The sequence below is a fragment of the Notechis scutatus genome, chromosome 11 (assembly GCF_049901735.1).
Source record: "Notechis scutatus isolate UNSWTSFEM ecotype Mainland chromosome 11, rNotScu1.2, whole genome shotgun sequence".
Lineage (NCBI taxonomy): Eukaryota > Metazoa > Chordata > Lepidosauria > Squamata > Elapidae > Notechis > Notechis scutatus.
This window is the reverse complement of record NC_142019.1, coordinates 14,523,790-14,536,331: the sequence shown is the minus strand read 5'-3', so window position 1 is coordinate 14,536,331 and position 12,542 is coordinate 14,523,790. Positions and strand designations below refer to the sequence as shown.

Below are 12,542 nucleotides of genomic sequence, written 5' to 3'. Positions count from 1 at the left end.
TTGTCTGGAATGGTGTAGGATCTCCTGTTTGAGCAAGGGGCTGGACTAGAAGACCTCCAAGGTCCCTTCTGATTCTAATTTAGCCTCTAGATCCTTTATCATCTTTGCTGGTCTTCCTTGCACACTTTCTAGGGTATTGTTGTATTTTATTTATTTTTGGATTTAAGTCCAACCATTGGTGGCATAGTTCAAGGTTGTCCAAGCCCAAAATCTTGATTTGATCCAGTGTAGGAATTGATCTTTCTTCTTCATCCTTGGGTTCGTAGGTTCATCGTCCTTCCAAATGGTGTCCTTCAGATCACAGATGTCCAGGAAGGAGATGCTGGGGTCTACCATTGTGTGGCAACCAATGTAGCAGGAAGACGCTACAGCCTGGATGCTCCCCTCACTCTCTTAAAAGGTAAAGGTAAGGTAAAGGTAAAGGTTCCCTTCACACATACATGCTAGTCGTTTCCAGCTCTAGGGGGTGGTGCTCATCTCCGTTACAAAGCCAAAGAGCCAGCACTGTCCGAAGACATCTCCGTGGTCATGTGGCCGGCATGACTAAACACTGAAGGTGCCCGGAACGCTGTTACTTTCCCACCAAAGTGGTCCCTGTTTTTCTACTTGCATTTTTTTTACATGCTTTTGAACTGCTAGATTGGCAGAAGCTGGGACAAGGAACTGGAACTCAGTCTGTGACGTGGCGCTAGGGATTCAAACCGCCATGGGTTTAAGCAACATTCTTCCTAAGTATAAATGGAGTTCCTCATTTATGCTCTAAAATGCAGTAGAATTATACATGGGATCCTGGTTTAATTTATCATGTGTAGATGTGACATTTCAGCCAGGAAGCTAAGATAGGAAGGGGAAGGACTACAATTACTGAGCCACACAGGGTTTTCCCTTAGCTGCATTTTAGGTGATTTGTTCAATTGTGTTCACACGTTCAACCAAGTCATAATTTGTCTAACCACGATTCATGGAATGAGCCACTATTTTTATTGTGTTCATATGTCATACTAAGCCATAAACCATGATTTGCAAACCACAAGAGCGAGATTCTCACAACACGCTGGAGTAAAGTTGAACATTTCAAATTAGGTCATATTATGGGATGAGAAACCTGCCTGGGAAGATGTATAATATCATTCTGTCGTCTTGAAAATGAGGCAGGTTATTCCGTTATTTCGTTTTAATGATGTTCATGATGATATCAGGGCATTCATGATGTTAACTGCCTCCTTCTGTGGGGTGAGGGGAAAACATTTTCTCAATTGGAAAACTTAGATCTGGAAAGAATGCTTAGGCTGAAAATTGGAAGAGGATTTTTTTTTTTAATCCACTGGTGAAAATTAGTGCCAAGAAAATGACAGCGAACTCATGCTTTTCTGTTTCCTAAAAAGCATTAATTGACAACTGCAGTTTTAAACTGTCACCAAGCCCTCCGAGGGAAGTGTATTTCTCCCCCCAGCTTCAGTGCTTCCATGCAAAAGCAGAAAGAATATGGATGAGAAGACACATCTGTGAACGATGAATGCTTGGTTTGGCTGCTTTTCTTGCCTGGCTGTCTTTTTCAAGTTTGGGACCTCGAAAAGGGTTGACATCTTGACATCTCCAGCAGATGGCTAAGCTGCTTGCTGGCTGCCTTCTTTCCAAAGCTATCAGGGATGGCCAAGGGCAGCTGATGGAATAATCTCTTTTATGCAAAAGCACCCTTCCTGTACAAACACGGTTTAACACAAAGACAACTGCAGAGCTATGGCAAGGTTTTCTCCAATGTGGATTTGCAGACCCATCAGAACCTTCATTCAGGCATTTACTAGACTATCAGATGATTAATAATTATTATATGGTTAAGGGCCTGGAGGCTAAAACCTATGAAGAATGATTGCAGGAATTGGGTATGTCTAATCTAGTGAAAAGAAGAGCTAGGGGTGAAATGGTAGCAGTGTTCCAATATTTGAGGGGCTGCCACAAAGAGGGACTCAACTTTTTGGTCAAAGAAAAAAAACAATGGATGGAAACTAATCAAGGAGAGAAGCAACCTTGAACCAAGGAGAAATTTCCTGACAGTGAGAACAATTAAACAGAAGTTGTGGGTGCTCCATCACTGGAGGCTTTTAAGAAGAAACTGGGCAGACACTTAGCTGGAATGATATGCTTGAACGGGGGTTTGGACTAGAAGAGGTCTCTTCCAACTCTGTTATTCTGTTCATACAGTTCTTGGCAACAATATGCAACTTTCATCCCACATCTGGGCCCAACCACTTCCTCCCATCCAAGGACTAACAAACGTGGCTGAATTTTTTTCCCAAGTTCATAATCCTCCAGCTGAAGGATGCCCCTACCTTTTCAGTAAGTTGGACTTCCTTTTGAGCAATTGGAGTTGTCATTAATGAATGAATGAAATGATTCATCCAATGGAGTCTTCATCCTTACCCAACCTATGGCCTTGCCCTAGCCTTAATTTATTTTTGGAAGAACTCCCCCTGGTTTGAAAGAATTATTGCCTGCTGTCTAGGAAAATGTGTACTGGCTTGGAAATCCTGCCCTACAACACCAAGCAGCAGGAGAAACTTCACTAATTGGAAATCAGGATTCCTAACCCAGTTTCAAGAGCTTCCACTGCAGTTTTAGGCTGAAATCCTCAGCAGTTACTTACATCTTTCCTCCTGCAGCTGAATAACTGTATTTTGCTTATACGACAATTGCAAAATCAAACTCATTTTGTTAAAGTGGTGATCAATTTATTCAGAAATCATCATTATTTATACATTTTGGAACGTCACGGTAGAATCCAACGTTAGTCCTTGTTTCCATCTACCTTCATCTTTTTCCTACGTCTTCTTTCTGTGGACATTTTTTTGTATTGTAAAACAAACAACACAAAAATGAAGGGAAATGGGACCTCTTCTGATTCATTCTTTCTCACTGTATCTCAAAGAATAGTCAAAAGAGATTTGGGGGAAAGCCCAATTAAAATCTCTTCCAGTGAAACTTGCTGAGGTTTATCTGGGTTTCAGGGAGGCTGTGCAAATCTTCTCTTCTCAGGGTGTTTCATACACTGGCAACAATTGATTTGGGGGTTTCAGCCATTGTTAGACCGAAACAAAGTGGAAAGACCTAGTATAATACACAGAACATACAACAAAGAATAACAGAGTTGGAAGGGACCTTAGAGGTCTTCTAGTCTAACCCCCTGCTCAAGTAGGAGACACTATACCATTCCAGATAAGTGGCTGTCCAGTCTCTTGTGATTAATTCCACTGATAAACTGTTTTAACCATTAGGAAATTTCTCCTTAGTTCTAGAATGGTTTTCTCCTCAATTCGTTTCCATCCATTGCTGCTTCTTCTATCTTCAGATGGTTTGGAGCAGTGGTGGGATTCAAGTTGTTTTGCTACCGGTTCTGTGGGCATGGCTTGGTGGGTGTGGCAGAGGAAGGAAATTGTAAAACCTCCAGTCAGAGGTGGTATTTGCTGGTTCTCCGAACTACCCAAAATTTCCGCCACTGGTTCTTCAGAACTGGTCAGAACCTGCTAAATACCCACCTCTGGTTTGGAGAATAGGTTGCCCCTGCTTACAATATTTCTGGCAGCCCCACAAATATTGGAAGACTTCTATCATGTCACTCCAGGCCTTCTATTCATTAGATTAGGCATGCCCAATTCCTACAACTGTTCTTCATGTACTTAAAAAAAAGTCTTTGTTTTGCTTCTATGGATGGATGGCATGGATGCCTTTTTCCCCTCTTGGATTAGATGCTATTTTAAAGCCGAGGTTGAAAAGGTCGTGTTGTGGTGTTTTCTGCCTTGTTGGTAGCAAGGATTTGAGCAGTTGTTACGCACAAGGCAGATGTTACACACAAAGCTGGGCAGTCTGCTCCGTATTAAGTTCCAGACATTTCTTGGGAAGCTGCATTCCAAAGCAGAATGAGACTGCGAGGGGCTTTTGCAAAAAGACATTTCCTCCAACCCAGGAAGAAACTGAGAAGTTGTGGTCGAGGGAAAGAAAATAGTCAAAGTTAAAGTAACCCTGGTCAGATAATGTTCTTCACCTGAACATCAAAGTGTGTGACCCATGAAACCTCTGGTCAAGTTATTTGATTCTTGTCCTCAAGTTTAGAGTCTTTGTGTCTTGGAAGCTACACTTGGAAATATGTCAGTTATGTCTGTTGACATGCCAGAACCCGACTATAGCTGGCCAGAGAAGCCTTCTTCATTTTGCAAACCAATTTCTCATCTTAGTTCTGCCCTCTGGAGAAATTGAGGTCAACAACTCTCGGTCCCTTAGTTGGGGTGACTTTGATGGGTTTCAGCTGAAGGCACTGTCCTTTGTACATCCCATTAACCTCTTCCATTAGCAGAAGGAGAGTCACTTCATAAAAGTCAATATTATGGAATGAATTAAGTCAAGAGAAATTACACAGAGATATTTAATTTGCCAAATCCAATCTGGTGCCTGAATTTGATTTTTCTAACCCGGCAATGAAGGTTTCGATAGAAATATAGTGTGTCTATATATTAAACAGAATATAACATGCATTATTTTGGGACAGATTCTTTTAAAATATTGTTTGTTTCCAGAAGCCCGCAAAGAAATAAAAACAGGGAGAACCTGCATGCCACTGCTGTGTGCCCATCTGCCCTCAGTTGCTTAAAAGGAGGAATAGGGAAGACCAGTTGAGCTCCTCACCTAAGGTTGCCCACTGTTGAGGCTTGAGCAGGGGACATGGTTCCAATATTTGAGGGGTGTTTCAATATTTCATGGGACCTTTGAGCTTTCCAATATGTCATGGGAGATTTCATGGGCATGGCTCATAGTGGCATCATCTTCTTTTCTTAGAGTGAAGGACCAGGGGAGACAGGATAGCCGTCTTCCAATATTTGAGGGACTGCCACAGAGAGGAGGAAGGGGTCAAGCTATTTTCCCAGGCCCTGAAGGCCAGACAAGGAATAATGGACGGAAACTGATCAAGGAGAAATTCAACCTGGAAATAAGGAGAAACTTTCTGACCGTGGGAACCACCAACCCATGGAACAGAAGTTGCGTTCAGAAGTTGTGGGAGCTTCATCACTGGAGGCTTTCAAGAAGAGACTGGACTGCCGTCTGTCAGAAATAGTGCCGGGTCTCCTGCTTGGGTGGGTGGGGAGGGTTGGACTAGTTGACCTACAAGGTCTCTTTTATTCTGTTATTCTGCTAATGTGATAAAATGACTCCATGGTGGTCATTTTGTCATTGCTCCCATGACATGCCTTCAGAAGATACCAGAATAACTGAGTTGGAAAGGACCTTGAAGGTCTTCCAGTCCAACCCCTGGAAACCATTTCAAACAAGTGGCTGTCCAGTCTCTCCTTAAAAGCCTTCAGTGTTGGAGCATCCACACCTGCTGGAGGCAAGTCATTCCATTGATTAATTGTTCTAACTGTTAGGAAATTTCTCCTTAGTTCCAGGTTGCGTCTCTCCTTGATTAGTTTCTACCCATTGCTTCTTGTCCTGATTTTGGGTGCTTATAAGAATAGGCTGACCCTCTCTTCTTTGTGGCAACCCCGAGATATTGAAACACTGCTATCATGTCACCCCTAATCCTTCTTTTCATTAAACTAGCCATACCCAATTCCTGCAACTATTCTTCATGTTTTTTAGCCTCCAGTCCCCTAATCATCTTCGGTGCTCTTCCCTACACTCTTTTTCTAGCATCTCAGCATCTTTTTTATATTGTGGCAACCAAAACTGGATGCAATATTTCCAGTGTGGTCTTATACCAAGGCATTATAAAGTGGTACTAACCCTTGCCGTGCCTACTTCTGCTTTCTTCCTGCCCCCATGCTTTCTCCTGGGGGGAAAAAATAAGGCAGCTTTGCATGCTGCTAGTTCTATTTTGACACTCTGATCTTGTACAAATATTTTACGCAGAAAACATGTTTCTGTGGGGCATGACCATAGCAAGCAATTAGATCTGTCAGTTTAAATGAAATTCTGCCAACAGCAAACTCTGCGCATCCTCTCCAATAGCCACACATTCACTCCCAAATTCTCAAGGAACACCTGTCCCTGCTGAGAAGATGTTGCACATCTATGATATTGTCTCTGCCAGTTTCCTGGCACATCTGTGGTTCTTTAGAGCCTGGCATCCTGGCATGCATTTAAAGGCTGGTCTGTTGCTTTCGGGACCTTTCAGAGGTCTTTACAGGACCTCACAGTATAGAATTAAAAAAAAAAAAAGATCAGAGACTCCGCAGAATCTATCAGCAATCCTCAAAGCTAAACTTCCTTCACTCCTTTATAAAGCCATTCTTTGAATACCTTGAGGGAAATTGGATGTTGGACAAGCCAGGATGAGTTTAAATATACAACTCTTGAGGAGATGGACAGGGATTGTTCATAGACCAACTGGTTATTAAGACCCATGTCTCTTCTGGCTTAGGAAAGCCACTTGGGAAATGACAGGTAGTATGGTCCAGGTAGTACTACCAAGATCTCTGAATTCATCTTCTTCAAGACATCATTGCTGGACAGTTTTCATCCAGTCTCCAATTCAGGACAGTTTTCATCCCATCTCCAACCTTCTCTTTCCAGGGATGGTTGTATCTGGCCCCTTTTCAGGCTGGACAAAGTATGAGGCAACGTTGATTACACTTGTTGATGACTTTTTGCGAAGGTAGAAGACCGGAGAAGTGCTTTTGTCATAGTTGTACTTGATCTCTTGGTGGCTTTCAGTGTAATTGGCTATGGTGTCTAGAGAGCAGGATCACTAGATCTTGAGTGTGGTGGAGTTTGCCTTTCTCTACAGTCAATACAGTGCAGTATTGCAGGCTCTGCCCACTGTCAGCAATTCGATCCTGATCAGCTCAAGGTTGACTCAGCCTTCCATCCTTCCGAGATCGGTAAAATGAGGGCCCCAATTGTCGGGGGTAAAATGCTGACATTTTGTAAAGTACTCAGAAGTGCTGTAAAGCACTGTGGAGTGATATGTAAGTCTTAAAATGCTGTAGTGCTAGTGCTGTAAATTAAATTCAGAAATAAAAATTGTGAGTCAGAAAAGATGCTTCCAGGTTTCCTTCTGCTACAGAAGGAACCCAACCCTACATGGAAGAGCCACATCCAATTCTCCAGTCCCAGTTTGAGATTCCATGCTCTACAGTGCATTACAACCCTGTGTGCAGCACATAATATTCATGTTGTCTCTCAGCAACCCTAGTGGGGTCAAAGTTGTAGAAAAAGTGCTGGATCTCCCTTGGGTTCAGCATCTCAAGAGGAAGAGAGAAAACGGATAGGACAACTAGGTAGGCTTGGCGCTTAGCTGTGAACTTTCCCGTCCTTTTCTTGAACAGAAGCTCGACATTTTGTTGAAGCCCCCCTCCCGAGCAACCCACAACTTCCCTGGGGATGGATGGATTCAGGCTTTGAGCAGCTGTTCAGGAGAGGAGAAGAGAGGGGGGAAAACATCCATCTGTGATTTTTTCTTCTTCTTTCCTGGTTGCTCAGAAAGCGAGAAGGAAGTTAGCAGTTGACGTGAAATCTTTTGCAAATGCTACTGGTCTGGACAGCTGTTCAAGAGAGGCAGTACAGGTGGGGCTTCGATCACATTTTGACTTTTTTTGACTCCCTGTGGATTCCCCAGAAAGGATGTTGGGCCCGAGGACAGCCTACTATGGCGAGAGAAATTAAACACAGTTTTGTATAGGAACCCTCCTATTTCATCTCGAAAGGATTTTGCAAGCGTGAATCTATTTAATTAGGAACTTAAGCGGTAGAAAATTGGTTGGTCGGGAGAAAATTTAATTAGTGGGAGGGGGAAACTGAGAATTATATGCGCATTTGTTTACTCCCCAAACAATTGTGGATTTGGAGTGTGAATGGATGGAAGGAATCCAGCCAAGTATTTGTTTAGTTTTTCCTCTTTTAAGAGCAAGGCACTGTTTTTATCTGCTTCATAAGACTTGGACTTTCTTTGCCTCCCCCAAAAAATAAATGCTAGCATTCAAGTTATTAAAGCAAGTTATTAAGGCAAGTTTAAATCAAGCAAGTTGGGTAAAAAATGGCTTAATTGGTAAAAAGGGAGAGAAATGAATCCTGATTTATTTATTTTTTAACAGAGAGCCACAAGTTTTTCTGTGACTTTAATAGCCTGTGGGAGATTTAGGCCAAAAACTCCCAAGGTGAATGAATTGAGGACAGGGAGTGAATTGAGCAGGAGAAGAAAGAAATTATAGCTGAGCATTAAGAATATCTGCTTAAAGTAATCAAAGTTTTTTTTTTCTCAAGTTCATACATTGGAGAAAATGTTTTCAATACAGAAGGATGGAACACAGAGCATCTGGGGACAAGGGTCCAAATTGAATTCATCATGACTGAACTCCTACAAGTGTAGCTAACTCTGTGAAATTTGGGGAGATGTAGTAAAGGACGTGGTGGCTCAGTGGCTAAGACACTGAGCTTGCCCATCAGAAAAGTCGGCAGTTTGGCGGTTCGAATCCCTAGTGCTGTGTAATGGAGTGAGCTCCCGTTACTTGTCCCAGCTTCTGCCAACCTAGCAGTTCGAAAGCATGTAAAAAATGCAAGTAGAAAAATGGGGACCCCTTTGGTGGGAAGGTAGCAGTGTTCCATGCGCCTTCGGCATTTAGTCATGCTGGCCACAAGGACCATGGAGACGTCTTTGGACAGCACTGACTCTTCGGCTTTGTAACGGAGATGAGCACCACCCCCTAGAGTTGGAAATGACTAGCACGTATTATGTGCGAGGGGAACCTTTACCTTTACCTAGTCATTTCACAAGATTTGAGATATCCCTATTTTCTCCCTCTCTTTTATATCTTTCAACTAACTTCCTTCCTTCCTCTCCTCCCCTCTGCTCCCTCCCATCCTTTTCTTCATTCCCCTACCCTTGTCTCCACTCCTCTTCCTCCATCTTTTCTTTCCTTCCCCTTCCTCTCCTTCTTTCATTCCCAAAAATGAAAACTAGAAAAATTCACCATGGAAGGAAGTTCTTGCATTTGTATGTGATGTAGATTTTATAGGAGTGTTAGTCATTATCTAAGACCTTCATTCTCATGCAAACCTTGAACACTGGACTTCAAAAACTTTTCTTTTTTTATGCGATGCTTTGGTGAAAACATTCTGATAGACATGTGTGTATGGGGAATGGAGGTGGGGGAAAGTAAATCTGAATTTTGTTGCCCTAGGTCACCAACAACCAATGATGAGTGATGTGGTCATTATCACTGCACCAGAGAATGCCACAGTGGTGATTGGAGACACTGTTGTGATGGAGTGTGTCGCATCAGCAAATCCCACACCTTTCATCTCTTGGATACGGGAAGGTAAATGAAATTAATACCTTTTCTGATGCCAAGATGCCTTTCCAAGACCTTTTGGTCTTAAAATCTGGCTGTTGTTGTTGTTGTTGTTTTAAATAGACATTGCATTCTACATGCAATGTCTATTCTAAAAAAAACAAGAAAATCCAGTTCCCTCTTGCAAAAGCACCTTTGGGACAACCATGAGATGGATGATTGAGAATTGCTACAGATTTTTAGCTAGGCGATTTGGGATGAACACCCTTTGAATGGTGGGGGAATGGATTTCCAGAGGAAGAATTGCAGACTACAGGAACCAGGAGCACCACCCAGGTGACCCTGAGGACACAGGTAAACCTGTGTCTGATACAGAATGGAGCCCAGTGTGCATGTGCACAGAGCTGCCAGAAGGCAAGAGCAGTTAAGACAAAAGGGGCAACTCAGGAGTAAGGCTTGGAGGTGATTGCCCCTCCCATAAGATATAAAGGAAGTGCAAAGGGACAGGAACTTTGCAGGAAGCAACGTTGTTCACTCGGTTTGGTTTGGAACCTGAAAGAAATTAAAATGGGTGGAGAAGATTTATGTAGTGCCAGGGGGGGGGGGGGGGGGGGGGGGGGGGGGGGGGGGGGGGGGGGGGGGGGGGGGGGGGGGGGGGGGGGGGGGGAATATTTGAAACACAGTCATGGTCCAGGCAGCGATATCTATGGCAAAACTCAGTATGTTTAGATTTAGGGGGTCTTGGTGCCAGAAGCAACGAACCAGGACCATATGTAAGGTTGCAGTAGATTTATTCATGCCTATACACAAGAATCTTGTCACTTAAAATTCAACGCTAAATTGGCACCAGAAAGGGGTCAGTGAAATTCAGCAGTCGGACTTTAAGTGCTTTTGGAAACTCAGCAACTCTAAACTTATGACGTACTTAATTCCGCCATCCCCTCTCTCCAGCTCTGCATGTTTTTCTCCTATACTTGGTACCCCACGTAAAGGTCTGGTGTTCTGTTTTTTTTCTTTAAAGATGGGAATCCGATTTCTACAGATGTGATTGTGTTAGGACGGACCAACCTTGTGATCCTTTCTGTTCAGCTTCATCATGCAGGAGTCTACGTATGTCGGGCCAACAAACCCCAAACCAGGCACTTTGTAACAGCTGCAGCTGAGCTTCGAGTCCTTGGTGAGAACACAGAACACAACATTTCTGTGAAGCTGCTAAGTTGCCTTTGTTTTTATGCTATGGAACTTCAGAAGGAGGATAGGCTGGTTGCAAATAGTCCTGGCATAGCAGATTTGTTCTTTTGCTAACTCCAGACCTTTCAGGAAGGATGAGAGAGAAGTGATTGTCTCTTTAGATTCTCTCTTCTTTCTTCTGCCAGAGGAAAGATTCTGCTGTCTTATCATCACTGGCTATGGCAGTCAAGAATTTGGCTTTAAGGGTTTTAAGCTCTTAATTTCAACTAGAATTTTATGAAGACTGCTTGATTTGTTTAGTGAGTTAAATCACAAGCCATAGTTTAATAAGCACAATGGCTGGTTTAGGTCTCCAGCTACAAAGATGACTGGTTTAGATGCTCATCTAGAAATTAACAAGTGGTACTTTTGGATGCCAAGATATCCTTGATGCCCCCAGATTGCATTCAAAGAATTCCTAAAATAATTTTGTAGGATGTTCAATGGGTTTTTAAAAATAAATTATTGTAGGAGATTTCATGGGAACACGCATATTAAATACTGCAAAATTGGGACAAATTTTGCTAAAAAATTGGTAGAAGATTGCTAAAAAAAAAAACCATGTAAAATTTGGAAGGCTTTTGGCATTTCTGTCCCTTTATATTTATATTTTTTATTTTGTGGTCCTTGATCCATCACGCAAGATTCCCCAGCTGGTAGATCTTTATGCTAAACTCAAACCAAACAAAGCAGATTATAACTTGGAGCCACCTTCTTTATATTTCGCCTTTTTACTCAAAAAGCCTGCTTCAACATAGATAGAATAGCCATAAATATATCAAAATCGAGCCTAGTTCATTTAAAATATATCAGTATTTAAAGGTGAGATGGCCCTTTAGTTAAACTGAGCAATATCTAGTGTCAGTTATATGTAATGATGAAGATTGTCAAATGAAAGATTTTAGAAGGAAAAATAAGACATGTGTTCATATGTGTTAGAGAAAGAGAAAATTTAAAAAAAAAACCATCCCATCTCTGTGAGAATATAGGCAGTCCCTGAATTAAGAACAAGTTCATTCTAAGCCTGCAACCCTTGTAAATCTGAACCAGTTGCTAAGCCTCCGAATTTTGATTACATGGCCATGGGGATGCTGAAACAATTATAAGTGTGGGAAACGGTCATAAGTCACTTTTTTTCAGTGCCGTTGTAACTTTGAACGACCACTAAATGAACTGTTGTAAGTCGAGGACTATCCACAAAGGTGACTTTGAAGTTTGGGACTGGGGTCCCTTGTAGAGATGACAGTCTCTCAACTTTGAAAAAGCGATTTATATTTACCGACAAAGAAATAAAGGGGGACTAGTAGTATAATAGATCTATTTCAAGCTATTTAGCTCTCTTCAGCTAGCCATACCCTTCTGGGATTTGAACCTGGTTCGCTGCCCAGTTGCTGGGTGGACGTGGTCATGGTGGGCGTGGCCTACCAAAACTTCCGCGAAGGCTGTTTTTCGCCTTCCCAAGGGCCTGGCGAAAATGGCCTCTCCCGGGCTCAGGAGGCCCTCCGGAAGCTGTAAACAGGCCCGTTTCCAGACCTCCAGAAAGTGCATTTTTCACCCTCCCAGAGCCTCCATGTGGACCCTGCACTTACAGGCATCGAAAATGTGCCACATGGAGACTCCTGGGAGGGGAGGGGAGGGGCAGGGTGGGTGAGACCATCCGGTTGGTTCAAATACCGGTTCGGTGAACCAGGTGCAAATGTAACATCCGGTTCACCTGAACCGGTCCGAACCGGTAGAAACCCATCCCTCCTGCTTACATATTTGGTAGATGTATTAACCTTTAAGCCAGGGGTGTCCAACCTTGGCAACTTTAAGACTTGTGGACTTCAACTCCCAGAATTCCTCAGCCAGCTTTGCTGGCTGAGGAATTCTGGGAGTTGAAGTCCACAAGTCTTAAAGTTGCCAAGGTTGGACACCCCTGCTTTAAGCCATGGGTTCTCCTGGCTTTGTTGGCTATACCAGGGGAAGAGATTAAATGTTTCTTGTCAGGACAACCTGGTCTACACAAATATGGGACAGTCTGCTCCGTCCCAT

The 12,542-nt window shown here is 42.9% G+C and overlaps 1 protein-coding gene across 5 annotated transcripts in view; it reads left to right on the top strand.

Moving 5' to 3' along the window:
- IGDCC4 (immunoglobulin superfamily DCC subclass member 4) overlaps positions 1 to 12,542 on the top strand; it is an 80,311-nt gene that overhangs the window by 37,934 nt on the left and 29,835 nt on the right. For 3 of the 5 annotated variants that reach the window (XM_087972851.1, XM_087972848.1, XM_087972847.1), the window contains exons 5-7: positions 267 to 406; positions 9,168 to 9,305; positions 10,300 to 10,455. In XM_087972851.1, the coding sequence (XP_087828977.1) occupies positions 267 to 406; positions 9,168 to 9,305; positions 10,300 to 10,455 (434 nt within the window). The remainder of the gene's footprint in view (positions 1 to 266; positions 407 to 9,167; positions 9,306 to 10,299; positions 10,456 to 12,542) is intronic. The other 2 variants (XM_087972850.1, XM_087972849.1) reach the window with 1 other exon arrangement.